General features: G+C 37.1%; 1 protein-coding gene across 6 annotated transcripts in view; it reads right to left on the bottom strand.

Annotated features, from left to right (window-relative positions):
• The window catches only part of FREM1 (FRAS1 related extracellular matrix 1), a 138,289-nt gene that overhangs the window by 79,893 nt on the left and 30,715 nt on the right, over positions 1–27,681 (bottom strand). For all 6 annotated transcript variants that reach the window (XR_005655539.1, XM_039875149.1, XM_039875056.1 and 3 more), the window contains 10 exons: positions 26,170–26,471; positions 24,638–24,834; positions 18,766–19,089; positions 16,476–16,584; positions 13,347–13,478; positions 10,892–11,236; positions 10,156–10,298; positions 2,824–3,020; positions 2,058–2,148; positions 571–738 (listed from right to left, as the gene is read on the bottom strand). Coding sequence is in view for 5 of the 6 variants with exons in the window: in XM_039875149.1 (XP_039731083.1) it covers positions 571–738; positions 2,058–2,148; positions 2,824–3,020; positions 10,156–10,298; positions 10,892–11,236; positions 13,347–13,478; positions 16,476–16,584; positions 18,766–19,089; positions 24,638–24,834; positions 26,170–26,471 (2,008 nt within the window). In the remaining variant the exon portion in view is untranslated. The remainder of the gene's footprint in view (positions 1–570; positions 739–2,057; positions 2,149–2,823; positions 3,021–10,155; positions 10,299–10,891; positions 11,237–13,346; positions 13,479–16,475; positions 16,585–18,765; positions 19,090–24,637; positions 24,835–26,169; positions 26,472–27,681) is intronic.

Genomic DNA, 27,681 nt, shown 5'->3' with positions numbered 1-27,681 from the left:
CCTCAGTATAAACCCCAGCCTCTTAGATGAGACACACAAGGTGGCATTGCATTTGTAGTATGGTTTTAATGAGAGACTCCAGCGCTTTAAAGCTTATATAAACATTGGGGAGTAGGAAAAGGTAGAATGAAAGGGCCCATCTTAATTCATTTTAGAAAATTAAAATCTTTTTTAGATTACACAGTAGCATAGTTGGCCTGTGGCGAGAGCAAATAAGCCCTTCTGGTGCTAAGAGACCCATAATTTAATCCCCTTCCCCTATCAACACATGAAACTCAGTAGAAAGGAAAGAATATAAAAGAGATTTTGATAAAGCTTTGAAAATAATGCCAGATTTAGCAACTGGAAAATCTCTCCTTTTAGACAGAAAGTCCCATGGGAGGTGAGGGACTCCCCTCCCCATGTTTTTTGTTTTTTTGTTTTTTTTTTTCCCTACAGTTAGCTGGAAAATAAAGTCGTTTAAAATCGCCTAAAGAAAAGTTAGGATTTCCAGTAAGCCTTAAAGTCTTTTTTTTTGCTTTCCTTAGGCCCTCCCTTCTTCTCATCCTTCATATCAAACCTTTTACATACCTCAGGAACTTGGTTGTCCACTGGAAGAACTGTGATGTTAAAGCAGATCCCATGCAAAGTGCCGCCATGCTGGTTACTGATGGAAAACGTGAACTGCACGTGTCGTAGATGGGGGCCGATATCATGCAGAGGTGGCATGTAGGCCACTTTCATATAGTTCACAGCATCCTGCAAAGCAAATTGAGATGGGCACATGGGTTCTGATTTGCAAGGATCAGAGTCTTTCAGAGATCTAGGTCCAAGAGAACTGTCATGATAAATGATACCGAACATTTTAAATGTCACCATCATCAATTAGAAGATTCCAAAGAGATCTGTAAATCATATTTTCTAAAAATCAGGAGAGAAAAGGACAAAGAAATTAACTAAACACATCAAGTGCTTGTAGCCAGCCAACACTGTAAGACAAAGGACTTGAATTTTATTTAACCCATAAGTAGAGCTCATGTGTAAGTTCTACTGCTTTAAGTAGCTGTGGGATATTGGTCAAGCTACTTAGACCTGCTAGCCTTCTTTTTCCTCATCTGAAAATGAATATAATCATAAATGAATAAAATCAGACCAGATGGGATTGACATATTCATTTACAACTTCTAACTACAGTGAAACTAAGTATAATTAGCTCCAAACAATGGCTGCTGTCTACGCACTCATCACTATTATTGTGACCCCTCTTGGGTCTTTGGAGTAGAGTTCACAAGAGTAGGGAGAGGGCTGGTAAGAATTTTGGGAGGTAGAAGATGTTATGGGTTGAATTGTGTCCCTCTAAAAAGCTATGTTGAAGTCCTAAGCCCCAGTACCTCAGAATGTGACTTTATTTGGGATAAAGTTGTTACAGATATAATTAGATCATAGTGGAAAAGGATGAGCCTTTAATCTAATATTACTGGTAACCTTATAATAAGAGAAACAAACAGGAAGAAGATGGCCATGGGATGACAGAGGCAGAGGTTTGAGCGATACATCAACAAACCAAGGAATATCAAAGATTGCCAGCAAACCACCACAAGCTAGGAAGAGGCAAGGCAGGATCCCCTTGCATGGTTTCAGAAAGAGTATAACCCTGCCAACACCTTAATTTCAGTTGTTTTGCCTCCAGAACTATGAGACAATAAATCTCAGTTGTTTTGAGCCACCCAGTTCGTAGTAATTTACTGTGGCAATTCTAGCACACTAATAATAGTAGGATATTAGATAAACAGAATTTGGTGGAATAAAAACATATGTGCTAGGTCCCTAAATCACAGCCCTGCTGCTGGCAAAACAATGCAAAAGTCTGTGTTGAATTACAAGATTTTGAAATCATATTCAGCTTGATCAAGCTTTGTCAAATAGATGTCACATGCTTAATGCAAACGTACAAGCTGAAAGAATAAAGACATCAAGCATTTGTAACAGATGTCAAAAGCCAGCATTCTCAAGGAGCACCACGACTTCTCAGAGGGCACTTCTTTCATGTTTTTCAACATTTTAGCCCAGCGTCCTACCTGCGTGAATGACTTCAGGCCTGGGGCTGCAGGATTTCTGGTTAACTGTGGTATGCTGTCCACCATGAATAATTTCCCAGCATCCAAGTGTCTAAAGAGAAATATAAGAAAACACATCAGCTCATTTTCCAGGTAACACAAAACAAGTCAAATACCCTGAAACCAATTTTTTTAAACTAAAAGAGTTCATCGTGGGAAGAAAAATGTTCCATCTTTATATTCTCTCTCCATGTTAGGGGGGGTTCCAGCCTTAAGTCCAATCTCATCAATGCCATTCTAACCATACTACAAAAAGTATGTACAATATTTTCTGCTTTGACGTCATGAAAAAGAATCATTATTCTCATTCTTATAATGCTTCCTCATCATAACATACCTGATATGAGCCTAAAGTATATTCATGCCGGTTTTCTGGATTGGAATCATATAATATGATACCATTTCATAACCTACGATCCCTAAAAATAGTGTTATAAAGACTCAATAAATTTTACTAAATGAAAAAAGAAGCATTATCTTTAGGAAAAGTGATTAAAAACTGTTTTAAGCTCACCTAAGCTGAAGACACTATAAAATGTAAGTCACCGATTAAGACAGCTTTTATAGGGAGGTATAAGTTTGAGATATAGTAAATGCTGAATTAAATTTAAGTTCACGTCTGACCAACAAAGCAATTGAACCATAGCACTATAGTGACACTTTTGACTCTGCAGTCCTAGAATACAACACTACACTAAAATGACATGATGAATTTTCATAGAGATACCTGTGGCTAAAGGAGAAAAATGGAGGAGTTGTTATTGTATAGAGCAGCTCCCTGTCATATGATTCCGTATCTATAAAATGTAGATGTTTCTTAGTTATGTAAGCCACCTCGGTTTCCTTAACAACCAAATTCCGAGATACTCCAGGTGCCTCTTTTGGAAGCTGGTCATTCACTGGAGTGATGTGAATTGTCACCACCTGGAAAGAAATTATCTGTACCATTAATTTGAAATACCAAAAAGACACCAAAGAAAACACCCCCCAAATCACCTAGTCACAGTAATTTTTGATGATTTTTCAAAAACTGTTGATTATAATATATTTCCATTGAAATGATTCAGGAGCTATTAAGAATGTGAGCCAAAAAATGGAACATTCCCCATCCATTTTATATTATATTTTAAGAATGTAATTATCACAGTTACGGTTAACACAGTTGCGAGTGCTTTAAAATTGGTATTTCTACATCTCTCCTCCACCAATAATCCGCGCTTTCTCTACCTTCCTCTACTCAGTCATTGATTCTAGAAATCTTGACGTAACTTTTGGTTCCTCCTTCTGCAGCCATATATAACACGCCTCCAAGTTTCTAATTCTAAAATTCCTATACAGTGACCACACTTCACTCCCACCCCAGCTGTCATTCCTCTTGTTAGTGGCCTAAATCCAGCTCTTATAATTTCTTCCTTACTTTATTGCAACAGCTTTCTGTTAGCCCTAACTTCAATAGTTGATCGAGACTTACGTACCCCTAATTCTCTCTCTTTAAAAAATATAAATCAAATCAGGTTATTCATCTCCTCAAAAATTTTAAAAAACCACCCAGAAAGGATAAAATCGTTCTTTAGCATAGCATCTAAGACTCTGTACAGTTCGTTTTGGATTTTGGGTTTTGTAGTGATTTTTTTTTTTTTTTGCCAATATTATGGGTTTAAAAAAAATTTTTTTGCATACTTATTGTGATAAAATATAGACATTCTGTTTTTCAACTTTAACTTTTACTCCTTTCAATGTTAATCCCACACTCTAGTTGCACAGAAGGTACTAGATCCTAGTCCTCAAGCATGCCTCTCTGCTCTGGATTATGGTGTTTCCCCACCCTTCCCCCCGGCTTTATTGAAATATAACAGACAATTAGTCGATTGTATTTATGTTATACAATTCAATGAGTTTGTTTTTCAGTTATAGTTGGTATACAATAATATACCAATTTCAGTTGTACAGCCTAGTGATCAGAGATCCACATAACTCACAAAGCGATCACCCCACTAAATCTACTACCCTTCTTCCTCCTTAAATATTTATTACATTATTAACCAATCTGGAATGCTTCTCTCTGGCTTTCTCCAGCAACCTGAGATTTTCTTATCCTTGAAGGCTCTTCTTAAAACTTTGTCCGATTTCTCAGCTAGAATTCCATTGTTCTTGGAGTTTGCTTATCCTTGACAAACATTATTATGTTATTGTCTTGTATTATTAATTAGTAGTTTTCATGTCAGTTTCTTCTAGACTGAAAGTTCCACAGTACGGTGCAAACCACATAGAATTTTGTGGTGAACAGACCATTAAAGTTCTGAGTATACCACTTAATAGTTATGGATCTTGAACAAGTCACTCGACTTTTTTAAATGTTGATTTTCCTGTATGTAATTTAAGCATAACACTGACAACCTCACAGAGTTTTTATGAGGATCAATTATCGCTATGTACATAAAATATCTGGTGCATACTAAGTGCTCACTAGAAATTACATTCGTCTCTGTAGATCTACAACATCCGGCATGGTAGGTAGGAAGCACTTCATTGGTGTTCGCTAACTGAATGAGTTGACATGCCCTGTTTGTAATTTTAAGAATTCTTAAAACCACAGTCACAGGTCTAGATCCTGCTTGAAGGCAGGGACGCTTCGCCAAACAGCTTTTGTCATCATATTTTCTTACGATAATCCATGACTGGTTGTGAGAACGCAATTACTTTCACTCCTGTAATGGTACATTTGCTTGCCATCTTGGTATTCTTACCCTGGTTTTGACTTATTCTAATAAATTTAATATTTTAATTATTTTGTTTTAATTTATTTCAATAAATTTAATATGGTCACTGAAGCACAGATCAGCAATGCTAATTTTATCTACCAAACAGTGCTCACAATACTTAATTTGAAAATGAAGAGAATTCCTTTTTAAATGGATGTACAAAGCAAAAATAAAATATAGTTAAGCTTTTACCATGACATAGAAAATACTGGAACATCAGCTTGACCACCTACAAACTGTGCTCCCTGGGGCAAATTACTGAACCCCTCTGAGATCAGTTTTTCTCTCCGTACATTGGGAATAATAACAATGGCTATTACAGTGAAGTGTTGTCAGGATCATATGAGACAGCTGGTAGCACAGTGAGTACTTGGTAGTGGGTGTTCAATAAATTAATTCCCTGTCTCCATCCTTCATTACTTTTACAAAAGTATACAGCAATTTTGCTGCCCCATTATGAAGTATTTCAATAATTAAAAACTAAAGCCAGATATCAAAATAAAGGAACACAATGACAGTCATTTCTCCAGTCTCCTGGAGTCTGTGTCACAATTTTTTTCCCAATTATAGTTTTTTGCTAATCTACAAAGTTAAGAAATTCTCTCTGGGACCTCCCAGCCATAGTGTGAATTAGTGAGGCTCCACTTAATTGAAAAACTGGATTTAATAAGGAAACAATAGTTATTGTGCCTTCAAAGAGACCATTTTCCATGCTAATTTATTCTCCAATGTGTTCTTTGTATAAAAAGAATGTACAAGCATGCTTTTTTATACCCCTGTAGTAATTCTTGGTGGGCACATTTTTCAACATGCTTTATTAGTACCTAAGTTGATATGTCTTTACATATTTATGTATATTTAAACAATTACTGTGTGTGTATATCTGTGGGTGCGAAAAATCCTATTTGAACAAACTCCATAGAGAAATAAAGTGTTTTCATTTTACTAAAATTTGGTTGTAACAAAGACATTATGAAATACCCATTCGCAGACAGTGGAAAACCAGTGCCCAGACCAGTTGCCCAGCTCTTGCTTGCTGGCTTCCCCTACATGCCTCCAGTCTGCTTATGGCTCCAAGCACCCACAAGACAGACATGCAGGGAATCAGATTTTAAGTGCTAAATCGGTATACAAAATGACAAAGCCTAACCTTGATCCTCAGAATCACATTCATAATATGATGTTCCACCAGCTGACATCAGACTTTCTTGTGGATTTGGGTTCCTGATCCTTTTTCTTCCCTGAACTTTGATTCCTGCCTGATTCTCTCTCTTACATTATCCTTTGAGATCACCCAGTATTATTTCTCAGCTAAAGATATACTTCCAATGCTAGTTTTGTCCACCCCACTTTCTAGTCTGACTTCTGATAAATGCTCACACGCTTGGTGCCTGTTCCTTTATTGGGTCACATTCCATGTTCCCTTCCACTTCACCCACAGGCCTTTGTGGCATCTGCTTCCTTTCTTACTCTGTCACTTAGTCTTCTTTCTGCTTCTTCTACCCTTATTATGAGCACTCCGTTTTACTTCTAATGTTGCTCTCTATTGGTTTAAGGTCTCCTGAGGCTTAAGCTCTATAAAGGCTTCTCTTGAGAAGGATAAAGAGGAAAATATTTTTCAAAAACAAATTAAGTGGGTGAGGCTTTATTTGAAGACATTAATGACAACCAAGATAGAAAGAGGGAGGAAGTTTCTTGCTGATGCCTTGTTGATGTGCAGGTAGATCTTCCAGTAAAAATATTCAGTCGGGAAGGATGAGAGAAAGTAAAGGGCATTCCTGCTTAACTTCCTTCCTGCTTTAATTAGATTGTCTCTCACCCAAGGACATGCTTAGTTTCTGTCTCTATCAAAGGAAGTGTTCTGGAAGCATCGCCTAAACAATCCTGTGCCTGAGTTTAATTTAATCTTCAGTGACTATGGAAACGTCTGATCACAAAAGCTCCCACCAAGTAACCATCTTATCTAGACTTTTAGTTGAACAACTCAAAGTTACAGATTTTGCTGAATATTTTAAATACATTTTTGTTTTTAGGACATGACTAGATACTTGTCCAAATTGAAGACACAGTCATCAAATAGACTAGATCATCATTTAAGTTTCTTAAAAATTGGACTTTCGACAAAGGTATCAAAGATTTACATCACAAAACTGCTTACCAGCATGCAAATAAAATACTTGTTTTAGTGTATACACGCTAATTCCTGGAAACTCTGAAGAATAAAGCTTTACACTTATTACCTTCCCATCTCATTTCCTCTATAATTTCTATCAAATGTTTCAGTCTTCTTTCCTCCTAGTTTCAATAAAAGTTGAAAGAACCAGAACTCATTTAGGGACCAACAAGCTGTTTTTGAGATTTCACTACGAATTAGGTATCAAGGTCTGAAGACACAGAGATGACTAATTCAGAATTCTTGCCATCTATGAGCTCACTGTTAATCCAAGGAAACAAATAATGGACTTACATTATAGTGATTTGATATTGGATCATACAAAAGGAATTGCTGACCCAGCCTGGAGAATTGTAGAATGAGGGCATCAGAGAAAACTTTCTGTAACCGGTGATGTTATAGCTGACAGCAGGTCCATAGACCAGAATGGTCCTAAGCTAAGGCTACCACAAGTCAGAAGAATTGCAGGAGAATTGCAGGAAAATTAATGCTAGATGAATTCTATCAATGAATTTTAATTGTCCACAACTACAAAGATTTCATTGATCTCCTCTATTCTTATGAGATGATGTATGAAGGGTTCTAAGAATAATCTAGTCCTGAGAAGATGAAGTTTGGAACTAAAGCAATGGCAATGGGGTCTTGAAGTAGAGATAGATGAGAGAAATTAATCAAGCAGATTTTATTACTAAGACTTGCTGACTGACTAATTATATAGATAGTAGAGAGAAAAAGGGGATTGATGATTTCAGAGAGTCTTTAGAGTTTTGAAAAGTTTTGGGAGACACATACTAAATGTCTTGTAGAAACTGTGAGTTTAAATTCTGGTGAGACATACATGCAGAAATGTCAGGTAAAGGTGGCATGCACGAGACTGGGCTGGAGAATATTTAACAGCCAAATAATAGGTGGTAAATTAATTAACACAGAGCAAGTTTATATATTCTCTCTTTCTTTTTCTCTCTCTCAATAAAGAAGATAAAATCAGAAAAAAATGTAATTATGACTTCTTTAGAATCCCATCCATAATAGGAAACAAACTTATAACTGGATCTACAGCGTTTAATCTGACTTATTTGCCAAGATTTTGGAACAGTTTTGTTTCAATTAAGTTTTTATTTCTGTGGTCCTTAATATAAAGGGATCTGATATCTATATCTGATCTATAAATCTGATATAAATATAAAAAATATGATCTATGTAATAAATAATAGAAGGAAAGAAAAAAGAAGTTGAGCTTTCTATTCTTAAAAGGGCATAAAATCTGTTAAAAGTGATATGGTATTCTAGTCAGAAACATAGGTCAGTTTGAGCTGATACAACAAAAGATTGAGAAATAAATCCTATTAATAGTTGCTATTTGGAATAATCAAATCAATTAAGGTCTCAAGCAAAAATGTAATCTAGAAGTGAAATATAATATATGATGAAGAGAGGATGTGGTTATTGGTAAAGGAGTTTATTTGTTATTCAATAAGGAGATGAACTGAGAATTTTTCTCATTCACTCTCCAATGCCTCATAGCAGAAGTCACAAATTTCCTTCAGTTTCTAGGCTATTCAACATCATGATTCCTGATCATCCTCTTTTGTTACCTTCATCTTAGCAAACAGATGAATGGTTCAATCATCTATGCACTGGCTAATGTGAGTGACCATGATATTATGAGAAGACATGATATAACCAATAGAGACACATGCTTTAAATAGTCATTTTAGAAATGGTTCAAGATTTGCTTAGATCTCTACACAGGCTACTTTCCAAGGTAATAGATATAAAACACCTAACAACTAGAAATATATATACTTGGTGATCACTTGTTTTCACCTGTCTTTTTCCCACCTACTACCAATCACCCTTTCTTTGCAAGAAGTCTACCCTTTTGTAGATGTTCAGACCCTACATTAATTCCATTTTCTGTAATTTCTATTTCTGCATTCTATATATTTAAATACTATCCTTGAGTGGCAGTAAAACTCTTCGTTCTTCAAAAGCAAGAATAAATAGTAGATAATTTATTTTTTGAGTACTTACCATGTGCCAGAAAGTTCTCAGTACTTTATATGTATTTTCTCACTTATCCTCACAATCACTCTATAAGGAAGTTGTATTAGTCCCTGTTTTTCAGAGGACGAAACTGAGGCACAGATAAACCAGTTAGTGTCAAGGACAGGAGAGAAACATAGGCAGTCTAATTCCAGAGGCTATATTTTAGCCACTACACATACAATGTCAGTGTTTTCTTGAGCGCTTTATGGCCAGCCAATTCTGTGAGGTGTTCTGTACAAAACAGCCCTATGGATATTTATCCAAAGAAAACCAAAACAATAATTCGTAAAGATCTATACACTCCAATATTAACGGCAGTGCAATTTACACAATGTGGAAGCAACCTAAATGTCCATCAACAGACGACTGGATAAAGAAATTATGGTTCACATATACAATGGAATATTACTCAGCCATTAAAAAAAAAAATGAAATCCTACCATTTGTAACAACATGGATGGAGCTAGAGGTATTATACTGAGTGAAATAAGTCAGACAGAGAAAGATAAATACCACATGATTTCACTTATATGTGGAATCTAAGGAACAAAAAGAACAAACTAATCAAAAACAGACTCACAAATATAGTGGACAATTTGGTGACGGACAGAGGGGAAGGTGGGTTGAGGGGCTGAGAGAATGGGGTGAAGGGTTAAAGAAATACTAATTAGTAGCTGATAGTTGGTCACAGGGATGGGGAGCACGACAGAGAGAATGCAGTTAGCTTTAATATGATGGCTTGGTGGAGGGCCAGGGGAGGAAGGCAGCAATTGGGGGGATCATTTTGTGAACTATATAGATGTCTAACCGATTTACTACATACTTGAAACTAATTTAAATAAATAAATTTAAAAAAAAAAACAGCCCCATGGTTAAACAACCTTGGAAATATCACATAGAAATTTTTAAAACTGTTTAGAAAAGTAAGTGGTAGAGAAGTGATGTTGCAAAAGAATTAATTTAATTTTGCCTAATCCATTGCTTCTCAAACTTTGAACCTTGAAACCTGTAATACCTCCCATAACTGATATCTGCGGACAAAATTTTGGAAAAGTGTTTAGAGCTGGCCTCTTACCTGTGGCACTGAGAGATTTGGAGGTTCGTGGCTATCCGCCAAGACAAATTCAAAAGAATCTTCAAAGATTTCTCCACCAAAGTGACGATAGTAAACGATGCCATTAAATAGATCTCTCTGAAGGAAGCCATGGACAGGGTAGCCTATTGGGCCCACAAAACACCAAATACTTTTGTAACCATCTGCCAGGTGTTGGGTGTAAAGATATTGGACTTATTTCCAAGCCTTCCCTGCCTAGTATGTTGTGTAGACCCAAGAAACTTTCGCTAAAAGCTTTTTATCAAAGCTTCTAAATTATAAAGCAGAAAAATTGAAATTGCTACACCTGTTTTAAAAGAGAATTTAGCATTAGAAAAATATTTCAAAGAAACATAATCTTGAGGAACACTAAGTATTTGATCCCTATTTTGTTACTCCTGACTACTTTAAGAATTAGTTATGAAGTTATTCTAACAAAATATAAGCAAATGTTATCCATGCCATTACTTTATCAATACTAGACAGGCCAACCATCTCTCTTCATACTTATTTGTCCTATCACTGTGCTTGGCAGACTTCATTTTTCATAGCATAATGGTTACCTTCAGACCCAGCTCTCTGGAACTTTCTAGAGGCCCATCCTTGGATAGATAATTACCGTCTATAAAATGAGAATACTAATTGTACCACTTCATAAACTTGATGTCCACCTTTGTACAAATTCTGACACAAATGATCCAAACTGCCCAGAACTTACCTATCAGTCCTGGCCCTGGCTTCTTCATGATCTCTCCAGCCTGAGGAGGTTTTGTAATATTAAAGAAGATGTAGTCATCACTGGAGTCCATGTCTGACGCTCTCAGCATGGAACTCTGGATCAATATGGTCTGTCCCTCCTCCAGTTCAATCACAACATTGTTTATGAGGAATGGAGGACTGTCATCTTTGGGCAAGATGTTGATGGGAAACTTATGGCGGATGCTATGATGGCCATCGAATATCCTGAATACCACAAAGTCTTTGGTGGAGTCACTGTCATCATGATGATAGCGAACAACTCCAGCCTGGAGGTCAGTCGCAGTGAAGAGAAATCCTTTCCCCCCTGATGAAGAGAGCAGAGGTGGCACTGGTTGAATGAGGGGGTGCAAAGGCAACACTTGTAGTGAAAGCAGCACTAGATAAGACAGCATTAAGGAAAGTGGTGCCGCTGATACTTTCCTTGCCTGGAAAAACAACAGATTGTTTAGTGGGCTCTGGGCCTCCACAGATCTGGTTTTGAACACTGGCTGTAACACTCAGTAGCTGTGCAGGCTTGGGCAAGATATTTAATTTTTTGAGACTCATCTACAAAACAGGAACAAAATCTACCTCCTATTCCCTAGTATAGATGAGAGAACTTAAACAACAGTAAGCCTATAATAAATGTTAATTATTCTTTAACTTATTGTTATCATCCTAGGTGGCAGCACTTCTAGAGGTGTGATCTCAAACCAGCATCATCAGCATTATCTGGGAAATCATTAAAAATGCAAGTTCTCAGGCCCAACTCCAGACCTAATGAATCAGAAATTCTGGAGGCGGGGTCTAGCAATAGGTGTTTTCTCAAGACCTCCAAGAGAGTTTAATGTATGCTAAACTTTGAGACTCACTGGATTATTGGCCAAGAGCTAGAGCTGTGGTATCAGCTGGCCCAGGTTCAAATCCTGGTTCTGCCACTTTCTAGGCTCATGCCCTTAGAAACATTGACTTCTCGAAGTCTCAGTTTCCCCATTTCAAACATAGGAATAATGATAGTACCTCACTTCATAAAGTTGATATAAGATAAAGCACATAGAATTCTTTGTCCCTTATCTGATACAAAGTAAATGCTTAACAAATATTAGTGCTATTTTCTTCCTCCTCTAAGACCAGAACATCATTGTCTTATGGGCTACTGCTCTACATTTTATTTCATAGTATTAATAAACACTGCTTCGCTCTGCATAACTATTATAATTCTTGATGGCAGTGCTTCGTTACTCTCCCCACATCACTGAAATAATGCTTAAACACTAGTATAATGGACATTACAAGCTACTTGCTCAATAGCCACTTTCTGCTTCTTTCTTAGTAGCAAAATCCTAGTTCTATTTGGAATGTCAATACAGCCATTTTAAAAAATCGTGTCCCTGGACTCCATTGCACATAGGGGTAGTATATAAGTTGGTAAAAGTCATCGTATCAGATTCCTGGGACAAGTTATTAAAGAGAGCAAACTTAGATAACATAACTTTTTCATTTTCTTCCTTCCTTGAATGCAGACCTGAAACCTAGAGGCAAAGGCACCATCTTGTGACCACCGACAGAGCAGAAAAGGGCTTCTGGCATCATGGATATGGAACACCTATCTTTGGACAATCTGTCACATGAAGAAAATAATGAATTTTTAAGCCACTGTAGTTGGGTCTCCCTTACATGCAGCTGAACTAACTGTTACGCCCATGCATAAGCTGACCTCATACCGTCTTGGGATTAGACAAGAGACTTTATAATTTTATTTATTTTATTTTTGATTTCAGAATTCCTTAATCACAAACAATGAAAAATAAGAACTCTCTTTCTGTTTTATAATTAGGCAAACTAAGAGGATAATTGAATTAAATTGTCTGAGCTCATTATAAGGAATGAATGATATTATCATAAAGTATGGCTATTATTTTTATTAGGCCCATTAACCTTAACTATCATCCTTATAATTATAAAACCATTTCTTTTAAACTATGGTAACTGCTACTAAAATCATAATAACAAAATGATTACTAAAATCAAACTGCTACTAAAATCATAATAACAAAATGATTTTGTTACTTTTTAATAACAAAAGTATTAAAAAACATGTTTTTCTGTTTTTCTGTACATTTCTGTGAAGCAGAGAAATGAGAGGGAAATATTTTGTCTCCCAACTAAGATAAGATAATCAGTGAAGGAATATATTTAGAAGGAGCTCTACAAGACATCTGAGTTTTAAATAAGCCAAGCATAAATGATCATCCATTGATGTGAGCACTCTAACATAAGAGCCGATGGTTTCAAGATCTCCAGATTTTTGGAATCTGATAATTTGTTTAGAAGTGGGGCTCAAGAGACACTACATATATCCTATTAAATATGATTTGCTTTCAGAGAAAGTACTTTTGGGGTTCTTTTCTAGGTTACAAAGGCTGGTCATTCACCTCTTACTGTGAGCCTTCCATGCTGCAGCCCGTCCACGGTCACCAGCTGCACAGCATGAATGTTATCGTTGTCAACGATCTGCAACTGTTCCCAAGTGATAGCCCGAGACTGCCCTTCCAGAAGATTCAGACCTGCAAGATAAAATAAAAATGCCTTGGGAAGTTCTATGACACGCCAATGAGCCTATTTTAAGACGATGAATTTTAATCCGTGAAACTACCTGAAAATTGCATCTTCAAAAGCTTTGCAATAAATGAGAATTTAGCTTTTAATTTTAGTAATATTTTTTACTTTTAGTACTATTAACTCCAATTTGACAACTGGTTCCTTGTGACATATCTTTTAGAGACATGACGGTGCCAGAAAATAAACACCAAAGGAAAGAACAGATGCTTTGTTCACAGTGGTTTCTAGTTCAAAATGTCTATAAGTTTTTCAAGGCTACATTCAGATAGGTTGTGGGCAAAAGAGCCAGAAGTTCTTTTCTATAAACAGTTGACCCTTGAACAACAGGGGTTTCAATTGTGCGGGTCTACTTATATGCAGATTTTTTTAAATAAATATTGTAAATATATTTTCTCTTCCTTATGATTTTCTTGATAACATTTTTTTTCCCTCTAGCTTACCTTTTTGCAAGAATACAATATGTGATATATATAACATACAAAACATGTGTTAACCAACTATTTATGTTATCAGTAAGGCTTCCGGTCAATAGTAGGCTATTAGTAGTTAAGTTTAGGGAAGCCATAAATGATACACAGATTTTTGACTATGTGGAGGTTCAGTACCCCTGACTCCCATGTTTTTCAAGGGCCAGTTTTAATTTACGAGTTCATAGGTAGCCCACAGGAGAAAGTAAAGTGGTTAAATATGCAAATACAGAGCTACTTGGACAGTGCTTGGACAGTGTTTAATGGTGTTAGACATGAAGTATCTAACATTTTACACTGAGGGCTGTATTTTAGCTTTGACTATCATGAGGAAGAAACATTTGTAACTAAAGAAATTAAAATAAAACCTTCTCTTTGGACTCAGCATGTTGGAGGAAATTTGGGGAGAGTAAGTGCTGCTAAGATCAAGAATACAGATTTCAGGTTCTCTGGTTAAAAAAAGGGAGCTGTTACATCATCAACCTTCCTATTATCCAGTAGAGCTGGGAGCCAACAGATTACAGAGAATCGTGAAAGGGCACAGAGCTTTTTAAAAAACAAGTTGATAACATGTAAAGACAGTGTACTGGTGGACCCGGTTAATGCTTCCCCTCAAATCTGTCCAGCTTCCTCTGCCTCCCTGACTTTGGCCCACTTTCTAGCTGCAGCAGTCCCATGAGGGCTCCCACACTCCTCCTAATTGCAAAGCCCTGAGTGCCACTGTTGTCATCTTCTGATCTGACCGGTTACCTCATTGCCTCTGAGGTGAGGGCCAAGTTTTGGCATGACCTCCCTTGTGACTATGGCCAGGTCCTACACCATGAACTCAAGGAGTTTGTACAGTGGCAGCTAAGAGGGGCCAGGTAACACAACTTGGACATGTAGGTGTTAACATGCAGTGAGGCAAACTGACCATGAAGAAACAGAAGATGGGAAGTAGCTGACAGATTGTTCATCCTTTCCTCACCCTACTCCTGACTCTTCCCACACACAGTGGTTCCACCTCTTCTGGGAGATATCAGTACTACTAAGCCATCAGTTTTATTTTCTTGTAAAGCTGTGACCAGTTCAGTCACACCACCTTGACTTCCCTTTTCCCCTTATTCTTGTTTTTAGTGTACATTAATGCATATAATTTGCCTCAGGGGCTGCTAGACAACCTGGGCTAAGAAATAAAGTACACTTTTTAAAAAAAGGAAGGAAGGGTGGGAGGGAGGAAGGGGAGGAAAGAGGAAGGGAGAAAGGGAAATAGGGAGAGAAGGAGAAATCAGGGAAGGACACGTACATATAAAGATCTCTGTGACTGGTAATAGGAGTTTTGAAGCCAAGAGTACACTGTACATCACAGGACAAGGCATTATGGGATACAGGAGAAGAACAAGCAAGAAGACTAGAAGTAGAGCAAAATATTAACGAGAGGTTATGTCTTCATGGTGGAGTAACAGATAATTTTATTCACTCATTACTATTTATTTATTCATTACTATTTATTCTATTTAATGCACTTTCCAAGTTTTTGATGATGAACATATAAGTTCATAAAAAGTAAAAATTCACTTTAAAAAAGGTTCTAATGTCTAAAGTAGCCAAAACCAGATTTGGAGCTCTTTTAACAAGGCTGGGTTTCACAGATCACACATACACATACAGACTATTAAGTCTCATCACTCTAATAGAAGTAGAGCGGGACGTAGAGCTAAAATTATAAATAAAGGCTGTTCAACTGATGTCCTCCATCTCTATGGAAACTCACATACTACAAACACATATGTGTATGTGTGTACCCATGTGTGAGCACACACAAACACAAGAGGCAATTTGTTTAAACTGCCACCTGAGGATTTAAATCAGCACAGATATTATCTGCTTGAAAGGACCTACAACTGCTTATAAGTATGTTTTGACTACTCTTGATGTGATCAGTGGGAAAGGAAAAAATTCCTCATTTACAATTTACATTTACATGTGACTTAAATATATACATTGCTTTATAATTCCATAGAGAAATGAAAGGCACAGCAAAGCCTTCTTTTAAAACAGAACAAAAAATCAATTTAAGCTTATTTGTGGTTTCCATACAACCCAATTTAAAAACAGGACAATGTGAAGGGCACTAGTCCATGCCTTCCTTCTATCACTCTGAACAATTTGAGTTGGAGACCTTTTCTCTCTCAGTCAAACTATAGCTCAATGTCACAGACGGTCTTTTTTTTTTTTGCCTCAGTCAGTGAAAGTTGTACTTTTGGCTTATCTTCTGCAGAGGAAAGAACTTGTCTCCAGGACTCAGGAATTCTGGACTGAAATTTCTTATCCCGCCAGTAGGAAAAATAAAACAAAACCAACTATCCAATGTCTCTAATCTGTCTGGGTTTCAGTTGCCTCATGTGTGAAATGGAAATCAAACTACCTTTATTTCCTGACCCATATACTTTCTTGACTTCCCTTCAAGGGAAGATACCCCACATTGAACTTCACCTGTGTTCCAGGACACTCGCGGGGCATTTGTATCAGCTGTTCTGACAGAGATGTGTACTATAATAGGTGCACTCCTTTCAAAGAAGAAGTCATGTATCTCCAACTCCACCTATAAACAAACAGTTGCATATGAACCACACATTGAGATGTTATAGTATAAAATACCATTGCTTCTGAGGTATTCACCACAGATAGAGGCAAAATGAGTTCACGTTTCTGCTGCTGCCTGATATCATTTTTTTTGACAACCCGATTTCGCATTTTCCGGCTCTAGACCTTGTTCTTTAGTTTATCAGTATTTTAAATTTTCCTCTCTATAAAAGGATTTCTTAACCTGAAATATGCTGAAGAAGTGACCCTGCATTTGGTCAGAAGACTATGCCAGTCCAGCATTAGCCCAATCACACCTCTCTCAAAGATACAGGGTCTAGAGTAATAATTCTCAACTGAAGTGATTTTGTTCTGTCCCCTCAGGGGACATTTAGGAATGTCTTTAAACATTTTTGGTGTCACACATGGGTGTGCGTGTGAAGAGGACGCTATCGACATCTAGCGGATAGAGGCCCGGGATGCTGCTAACATCCAACCATGCAGGGGATAGCCCCCACAACAAAGAATTATCTAGTCCAAAATGTCAGTGGTTCTGGTATTGGGAGACTCTGATCTAGAGGCATCTAACCCACTAGAAGTATTTTTAAATATCCAGACTCTATTTTTTCCCATGAAATCCATGACTACTAAGTGGGGCTATACGGTAAGTTTTGAGCCTTACTATGTGCTACGTATGTACTGCACCAGGTGTTGACAAAGAAGGATGAGGGACAATACAGAACAAAAGGCATACTGCCTATTTTTGAAACTTGTGTGGTCTAATAGAGAGGATAAGAGAAATGATCAGACAGCAACATGTCTGCAAATACAACATAATAAAAGAAACAGTTTCAAGGGTACCAAAGTAAAAGACTTAAAATTAAACTATACCGAAGTGGGAGCTGTATTTTTGGAGGTGTAATGTAAATATTTATTAGGTTGAGCCATATGAAATTGTTATGTAATCACTAAGGAACTTTCTTCTCAAATGCCAGAAAATGCACACAGGAAGCAGCAGAGTGGAGGTGCTTTATTTGTGAGCTCAAAGTAAAATATCTAATGAGAAACTTCTCCATAACATGGAAGGAATGAGAGATAAGGGCAATAAAGAAACAAAAGCTGCCGCTTACCGTTACAAAATAAAGAAAATATAAGCAAAGGGCAAAATACAGCACTTACAATTTAAAATATTTTATCTGCCCTTGATGCTAAATGCTGCAAATGCCTAAATTAAATGGAGGACAATTTGGTAAGCCCAGGGACACTCATTTTCCTTAATAAAACTGAGCTCAGGTCTGTATCAATCTGTCCATTTAAATTTTCCATCCTGTATGAATCAATTTGCTGATAGGTTTTTAAGTATGTGAAGAGTTATTATGTGCAAGTCTGTAAGCAGCTATTCCTCATTCTCACTGAATACAAAATAATAGGAAAGAGGTTGACGTAGCAGCAGACAAGATTTAGATTAAATAGAAAGAGGATTTTCCTGATGGGAAGTGTTTGATAGTGAAATCGGTTACCATATGAGACTATGGAATTCCTATCCTAAATCAGTGTTATTAATTAAAATTAAGAATTCTAGTAAAATACTTTTGCAAATAAAAAAATAAAAGAATTTCTTAATAAAAGCATTGTAAATAAAACTCATCTCTAACCTCAATAGTCTGTGTAACAAAGAAAGGCTGTTAAAGGCACCAGAGTTCTCAAACTGATGAGGCCTAGGCCAAACAAGGCCCTCAGAAATATTTTGTAGCTGGCACAGTAAGTTTTAAAATTGAGATGGGCACATGGGTGCCGATTTGCAAGGATCAGAGCCTTTCAGAGATCTAGGTCTAAGTGAACCATTATGATAAATGATACCGAACATTTTTGCAAAAATATATAGATTTTCAACTTCTTGTGACAAAGGAGCTATAGCAATACTAGGTGCATCTATATCAGCTGGAACTGAGTTGCAGCTGCTTCAAAAGTTGCTGGCTCTTTCTTTAGTTTCCCATAATCTACCCCCAGACAGGGTTTTCTCCCTCGCACCACCAGCCTGGCTTCTCTGGACACTTGAGTTTATATTCTGATTTACGGCGATTGATTCTTTTCAGAGGCAAAGAATATACAAACTAACCTGAAAGTTAAGAGAATTGGCTTCTTAAATAACTCTGTGAATACCAAATAGGCTAGAAGCTTTGTCTCTCTTCCTTCTTACCTCATAATGTCTCCTTTCAGAATGGCTGCTGTTTGGTGGCTGATAGGCAATCTGCATGTCATTGAGATCTTTCCAGGTGAATGAGGAGACTGGTCTGGTATGATCCCACAGGTGAGTCACATAGCCCTGGAGTGGGGCGTTAGTAATGTTGAACACCAGCAAGGGTTTTGGGGTCTCATCCAATTCACAGTCCAGAACCGATGTAGTCAAAGAGGTCAGGATGAACTGATCCACTTCCAGAGTAAACATGGCCATGAATGCAGCCCTTGGGGGCTGGTTAGGAATGCCAGCTCTGATATAGACAGGCAACCACGCACTCTCTGACTTTTGAAGGAAAAAGAAAATACGAAGGGGGAAACAATGTAAATGAAGCTACAACATACAGGGTTAATAGGGTTAATAGTAGGATACTTAACATAAAACCACAGCCGAGAGGATGTACCTGGCAGTGATCTGAAGCCTGGCTGCACATTAGAATCATCTGGGGAACTTTTAACACATTCTGATGCGTAAACTCCATCTCCAAATTAATTGTTCCGAGGAGGGGACCAGAAAATGGTGTTTTAAAAGCTTTCTGGTGATTCATATGCAGCCAGGATTGAGAAGGGGCACCAATTTTGGCATTGGAAAAAACTGTGCTTTTATTCTATCTCCAGCATTGATGATCTGTGTGACTTTAGGCAAGTTATTTAACTCCCAACTTTCATTTCCCACATCTGTAAAATGGGAATAATAAATCTCCAGCTATTAAATGAGGATTAAATGAGATAGCCAAAGTAAAGTACCTCGCAGTGGCTAGCACATATTGCCAATCTCTTCCGGCCATCCTGCCCACTTCCTGTCACTTTAAAGGAGACAGGGACAGGATGGAGGAAAACGTCTTTACAACTCAGTACTCATGTGACTGAAGGATAGTTGCCAGTTGTCTAGTTAGTTAAAACTCTGGGTCTCCAAGTGAGGAGTAGATAATGAGAACTGCAAGTGAACATTTAGGCTAGAAATACACCCTCCTCGAATGAAAGAGCTACGAGGAGAAGGCCCTCACGTGGGGATCCCTCCGTGAAACCATGAGTGTGCATCATGAGATCTGAGGTCTCAACAAGTACTATAGGCAGGAAGAACCCTCGCAGCAGGAAATGCTGGTTATCATAAAATTTGATGTTTTCCATTGTTAAGAGAACCGGGCTCAATTATCAGAGTCACATTGGTTCGATATTGCTGAACAATGGTATCAGACAACAAGTTATAATCTGTACGTAACATAATGTTAAAAATGGGATTCTTCTTGGCTCTGTCTCAACTGAAGTTCCAATAAAAGGGTTATCAGATTTCAAAGTGAATGTGAGACAGATAGTGTAGGCAGAGTTTATAAAGCAAATTGTCTGGAACCAGTTCCAGACTCTAGAACCCTCTCACCCATAAAAAAATATGAAAAGGTTGAAAGAGGTAAAAGATTTATTTAGAGAGAAGAGTGCTGTGTTGTGCTGAGTCACCCCCCGATACACATGCCGCACATACACATGAAGAGGAAGGGTGGGGCAATGCTACGTCCCTTGTCTCAGCTGTCAAGAGAGAAATTTCCTAGAGACCAGTTTTAAAATGTGTCTTTTATAGGTAGCTCATACAGATGGGTGGTGCTGGGCTCATACCTGAGGAAGCTAAATGGCTCAAGGCCAAAGAATAATGGTGCTTGTGCGGGGATTAGCTTATAGTCCTTGTTTATGGCAGGAAAGATTACATGATTACTTCAAGATATAGGCCGAATGGGATAGAGAGTTGGTCTAGGGTCATCCTGGACCCTAATCTTTAGCGCACATCCTCAAGAGGACAAAGAACCCCAGCAGCAGGAAGCCGGAGGTGAAAATCATATCCTAAGACCACACAGGCCAGAAATGCATCCTCCTGAGACAAGAGATCTACAAGTAAGAGGCCTCCAAAATGGAGGATCTTTGTGATGAGGTATCTCCCGAGAAACCAGAAAATTGCCTCAGAGACAAATAAGCAGTTTGAAACATCTGACAGACACAGAGAGCATGAAGTCATTTCCCATCAGTGCCTGATCAAATGAGACCTCTCTCTCTAACACTCTCCCCAAACCACCTGCCCATAGTCTGGAAGTTCAGAAACTAGCCAGCAATGCTCCAAAGACAGGAGTGCAAGAGAAAAACAGAGAAGACATTTAACCCCACCTACCCCCTACTGTATGGTTGATGAAGACAAATAATATGCTGAGACATCTCAGTCTTCGGAGTATCTATTCTTCATATGCTGATAAAAAAATGATTTGAAGATATATAATTTGAAAACTCAAGAATGGAGAAATCTCAATATAAAAAGGACTGGTGCTGAACAATAATAACAATTAAACCTAGAGTTAAGATTAAATAAATAAGTTATTTTAAACATATTAAGAAAATGGATACAAATGTCAAAAGAAGTTACTTGAAAAAAAGATATACAAATAAGAAATAATAAGGTAAAACAAGCATATGCTAGAACTAAAATTGCAGATTATATAAACAAAGACTGGGAATGGGCAATTGCCAGGAAAAGGGATAAATAGAATCAATCCACATCATTTATAGGAAGGAGCCAAGAGAACTTGTTTTTTGTTTGTTTGTTTGTTTTTACTTTAAATATTAAAAATACAGGTTAAAAAATTTTTTATTTAGAATTTAATTCTAGCAAAATGAAGTGGGATATAGGACTTTCAAATAAGTAAAACTATAGGCCAAGAAAATATAGCCTATATTGTAAGCAAAATTTTTTAATAAGCATGACAGCAGAAAATGAGATAGGGAAAAAAACCTACGTATTTATTATTAGAAAAATGTAGCTTATATTCCCTTGTTCAAGACAAATATTCTTAAGTTAAATATCCAATTATATGTGCCTTATAGGAGGAGACATTTAAAATAAAATTTACAAAGATTAGAAGTAAAAGAATGATCCAATGTAAGAAAAGGAAAAAGCAGAAATGACCATATCAATTTCAAAGAATGATGCATTCAAGGCAGAAGCATTAAACAGGACAGTGTAGGAAAATGATATTGATAAATTATATAAGATAAGGCTTCTTATAAGCATCATTGTATTTTATATCATTTTGGCCAAACCAGAGGAGAAGAGACCAGAAACAAGAGTAATAATTACTAAAAAAGGAAAGATAAAATTATTATCATTAGTGAAAGATATAATTAGGGTCTTTAAAAGCCCAAAGAATTGAAGCATTCTTAGAATAATTGAATTCAAGAAAGAAACCAGATAGAAGAGAATTATACTAAAAAAATAGCTTTCCTATTTATCGTCAGTAACCAATGAGATGACACAATGGAGGGAAAAGAGTTTATTCACAATAACTTCACAAAAACAAACTGGCAAGGACTGGACTTAATAAGTGTGCTCAACTTACATGAAGAAAACTGCAAACTTTAAAGAAACATATCAAAGAATATTTGCCTACATGAAGTGAGATACCTTATTTCTGGATGAGAAGACTCAATGTGGTAAATGTTCTAATATTCTAGTTCTTCCCCAAATGATTTGTAGTTGCAATCCAGTCCTGATAAAAATGCTTAGAGGCTTTTTTTTTAATGGACATAAATGATTTAATTACTTTTTTGAAATTGAAAAATAGGTGAGAAAATGGGTAAAGAAATGTTGAAGAGAAGTAATGAGGAAGAACTTACCTGTAAAATATTAAAGTGTATTATAAACCTATTATATTTAGAATAATAGAGTATTAGCACAAAAAAGTATGCAAATCTAAGGAACAAAAGAACTAGCCTTGAAAAAGTATAAATAATATCTTTCTATATGGTAGAAGAATCATCAAAAATCAAGGGGAAATAGGTTAATTATTCAACAAATAGTGCTGAAAATTTTGGCTGCTTTGAAAAAACTATTCCGTTGTTACAAAATATAATAAATTTTATTGCATGTGGATTAAAAAGGCAAATGTAAACAAGAAAACCTTTAAAAACCTAGAGGAAATTATGGGTGAATAGCCATTTAGTCATGAGGATGGATTTGTATAAGCATAAAAATAATAAAAACACAAGATATAAAGTTTTAAATATAGTATTAATTCGATTCCACTAAACAAGGTGTCCGTGTCTCCCCACAGTGTGTGTCTAAAAATGGTAGATATATAGCTAGTTTTACTTTCTTCTTATTTTGATTTCTGTGTTTTTTATAAAATATTCTCTGCAGTAAGCATATTGCTTTTATATCCTTAAGAGAATTTGTTTTATGACATGTCAAATTGACTATGGAATGGGTTAATTCTAAATAAAACAAGAAGGTCATTTGAAGGCGTTAACTCCCAGTAAAACTGATTTGAAAATATAAACAAAGCCCTAACTCAGTTTAGAGAGGAAGAAGAAAAATCAATCAAGAAAAAAAAAAACGGATCTAATTTTTTTAACGGAGATAAGAAAGCATTTAACGTTAAAGGAGTTTCATGTCAAAACAAACAGAAGACATCAACTTGTAGTCAGGAGATCTAGAGTTTAGTCTTGGCTCAGCCATAAAACAGCTGTGTACATATGGGCAATGTATGTAATTTCTCTGGCCACCACTATAAAATAAGGGGCTTGAACTAAACCAGTTATTTCTAAAGCTGGCTGATGATCAGTTTTTTACTGGGTGGCTTTTTAACTAGTAAAATATGTGTGGTGCTACTATGTGCCAGGCTTTGTGTGAAGTGCTTTATAAGTATTACTTCATTTCATATTCCTAATTACTTTGAGAAACAGATTCTATTATCCCCATTTTAGGTTGAAGAAGCGAAGCATAAAGTTCAAAGTCACATAGCTTGTTAAGTAGACATTTGAATGCAGGCAATCTGGGCCCAGTGTCATGACCTTAACTATTAAATGTGAGACTGAGATCTATCCTTTAAGAGCTCTAAGTGACTTACTTGATCAATTTGACCAGACTACCTCAAAGTTTTTTTCCAAATCACAATTCTAAAATTTTATGATCTTCTTTTATCATTTCCTTATTTCAGGTGTCATCAGTTCCTTGGGGATAATAATGTTTGATATTTGGGTATCTTAGAAGAAATCCTAGTGAGAACTCAGACTGTGAAAGATGGAGGTCTTTCACAAATGTAATCTTGGATCACTGCCTCTTGGCACAAAATCCAAGCTGTTTCAGCTGGTACACAGTTGCCCCAGCTACACAAATTAATACATTATAGAACACCTGAATCAGTAGAGTAGCATGTTAAATGTTTCATATACACCGATTCTACTTTATGCCACCGGTTCAATGTGATGAGATCAAGAGCAGGAAAGGGCAGGAGAATTTAAAAGAAATTGGAAGAGGGAGGAGGCCATTGTGGGCCTGTCACATTCATCCAGTCCTCTTTCTCAAAGTCTGAAAGAGTGAAAAGCATATAATCTGCAACTACAATAAAAGCGGAACTGAGGTCCCCTCCCTGTCAGTTTCCCATTGCTTTGCAGAATAGGTATATGGACCCCTGAGTTCCTCTAACAGATGAAAAGTGGTTCTAATAAAGAAGAGGGAAATGAAGAATCAAAGAGAAGGTGTTACACAAGATCAAATGGTAACCTGAAGAATACTGAAGTGAAGAGGGAAGAAAGGTAGCATGTAACTGGCCCCAGTCCAGAGATAGGCGAGAGCTAAGCTGTTTCAGCTGATACACAGTTGCCCCAGCTATTTATACTGATATTATATACAAAGCTACTGTTTTAAGCACTACTAACAGAATAAACAAGCCCACAGTTCTAATGAGTCACTGGGCAGTTTCTTAAGCTGGCATGGGAGCCAACGTGAGCATACCCATGGAACTGGCCCTCTTTTTGTGGATCAGCTGGGGACACAGGCACATAACCCCAAACTTTACCTTGTATACGATCTGACTCCTGCTATCTGTGAGGTCCAACTGGATGGAGATATAATCAATGTTAGGAGAAGGAGGATCCATATGTTGATATCGAAGCCCCATCAGCAGGAACTGCTCACAGCTCACTTTGAGACTTCCTATTTTCTTCAGTCCCAGGGTACAGCTTCCACCTGGACACTTGAGTTCTGTTTTCAGTTCTAGAATGTACAACACTGAATTAAGACAGTCACTTGAACATAAGGATTATAAAATTTAAAAGCCAATCCTCCCTCCCTTCCTCTCACTGCCCCAAGAGTACTCATGTGTACCCTCTAATCATTCACTAAGTGGGTTAACATTATTCTAAAAGCCTGTGATTTCTTTTACTGAAAGAACAGTTGACCAGTTGTCTCATGAGATCCTTGTCCACCAAAAGTTACAGAGAAAAAAATAATAAAATGCATTTTCTGGTGCTTGAACATCTTTGAAGAATAGGCCAATGGCTAACTATAAGCCTTTTATAGTCAAGCTTCTTCTGTATCCCTTTACAGCATCCACCTTCATAGCTCCATAATGCAATCTCTATTAGACTGCTTTACTCACTGAAATTCTCTCCCCGTCGTGCTTGTCACACACTCAAGTCCTGCATAGCATTCCAGGTCCACTTAGTCTTTTTACTAAATCGTCTCTTAAACATTCTTTGACCAACTGAACCAACTTCTCTCTTTCACTTTATACCATAATCATCTTTCCAACAGCCTTCATGTCTCTACCCAACTGCATTTTTCCCTCTTGCGGGGTTATGATACACATAGGCCACTTCTCTTTTGAGTGGCCTTTTGTACATTATCCTGATATAGAAAATGGATATTCCACTTCTTAACCAGATGGTTGTGAAGACTGAATGAGATGACTTATGTACAAGTGTGTCTTTAGCCGTAAACTGTCAAGATTCAAGGTATTGCTCTAACTATGATTATCCTTCATATTTCTCAGTCTTTCCATAGTGCCTAGAACACTATTATGCATATAGGAGTTGCCCAAAATATATTGATTGAATGATTAACAGAAAGAAAAAATAACAGAAAGAAAATTATCTATCAAATCTTCCTGATTTAAATCATGGTTGCTGCCCACCAGCTCTACTTCAAATCTGCTCATAATCTAATAATAATACACCAATTACTTTTACTACTATTGCCAGCATTACTGTTACTAAAAACAGCTGACAATTCTTGAGCACTTATTATGAGTCAGACTGCATAAACTATTTGTGCATGTGATCTCATTTCCTCTATCTTTACATAACCCTATGGAGCCTATTTCACAGACTTAAACAGATTAAGAAACTTGCATAAAATCAACAGGAAATGAATAGCAGAAGCAGTTTGCAAACCCAGGTCTTTATGATTCCAAAGTCCATACTCTAAACCACTAACCTACATTTTTCAACCAGCTACAAGTAATATGAAGTAAAACTCTTTGTCCTAGTGGAAGACGACCATTTATAGATATTTTAGGAACATCCAAATAAGTATTAAAACATATCTTACGAGACTCAGGGAAAAAAATGTGTGGCTGATCTCCACGAGGCTCTTCTGACCGAGGCTCCATCACAACCATCTGGCCGTGGGCTGGAAGGTGAGTTACCACAGGGTCCAGACTGACCGTACACTCCAGGCTAGCTGTTCTATCATAATCAAATCTAAGCAGGTTCTTATCGATGGTTCGGGACAGACCATAGAATTCAGACACCTCTAATACATTGTTACTCATATGGATGATGTTACAGTCTGGTTCTAGGAGATAGATCCGCAAGATAAAGGTTTCCGTGAAGGTGTCTGTCTCAGTAAATCTGTGGAGAGAACACAGCAAAGGAAATACTTATTGGTGCTTAGGTACTTTTGATACCCGTGTACTTGAACTGAAGCCTAAAGATTGGTCTTCACAACATTTGATTATTGGGTAGAGATTGGATTTTATTTCATACTCTGTATCTCAATCTCTCTGTTCTTTTTCTTTCTTCTCCTTATATTGCCTTCAACTCCTTTTTCTGCCACTTTAACCTCCAATGACCTTTCTTTCAATACTTGCTCTCAAACCCATTATCCATGCTGATATTTAATGATTGCTATAAGCACAGAGTCTCAGTTCTAGAACAAACATAATCTATGAGTATCAAGCTTGTATAATTTATGGGTTGTGTTTTAATTCAGAAGTGAATGGGTGAGGAGTTTCTGAAGCATCAAAGCCTTCTCTTCAGAAACACCATTACGTGCACGGTTATTTACAGCCTAGTTTGGGTGCTTGGCATGTAAAAGGTATTCAGTGATTGTTACTTCCATTCCCTCTAATACCTTAACAATTATGTCCTTTGGATATATGCAGGGAGAAAATTAACGAGTGATGGGTGTGCATCAATAATGCATCTCCTAATTGATGTGCTTTTATTATGGCCCAGGCTAATGCTAAACTATTTACAGAAAGTATCTCATTCAGTCTTTATAGGAACTTACATAGGCATTTTAATCTCATTTTACAGATGAGGAAACTGAGGCACAGAGAGGTCAAGTAGCTGGCGGAAAGGCTGGAGAGGAGGTAAGAGGAGAATAAGTATGCTTCCTGACTTTCTGCCTCCAACTCCTTTGAATATCCTATTTTAAATAAATGTCCTCAAGATGAAGAGGGATGACAGGTCCTCTAACTCTACCCTTCATGACTGCTCCTTTACTCTCTCCACTCCTTAAAAACTCAAGGAAGAAATGGGAGCAGCCAGAATCATCAGCTTTTCCAGCCCACCTAGGCAAGGTCTCTGAAGTTAATTTGTTTTTTAACTTTAGAGTCTTAGAAAAATCAAAAAGCCTTGTTTGCATGCTGATTGCATAGCTTCCTAAGAAAACTTTGAATGCCTTTTCATTTTCTGAGCACGGCATTTTGCTCATGTCTCTCTTTCAGCACTTGTCATCTGCATCACAATTACCTACTCACCTTTTGCATCAGACTATGAGCACCGAGAGTCCTCATCTCTTTGTTTCCTATGCCCAGGACAAGACCTGACCTATAGT

This window comes from Pteropus medius, unplaced genomic scaffold, assembly GCF_902729225.1.
Source record: "Pteropus medius unplaced genomic scaffold, Ma_sr-lr_union100, whole genome shotgun sequence".
In the NCBI taxonomy this organism is placed as follows: domain Eukaryota; kingdom Metazoa; phylum Chordata; class Mammalia; order Chiroptera; family Pteropodidae; genus Pteropus; species Pteropus medius.
Note: the sequence above shows the minus strand (reverse complement) of the source record. Positions and strands in the feature narration are given on the sequence as shown.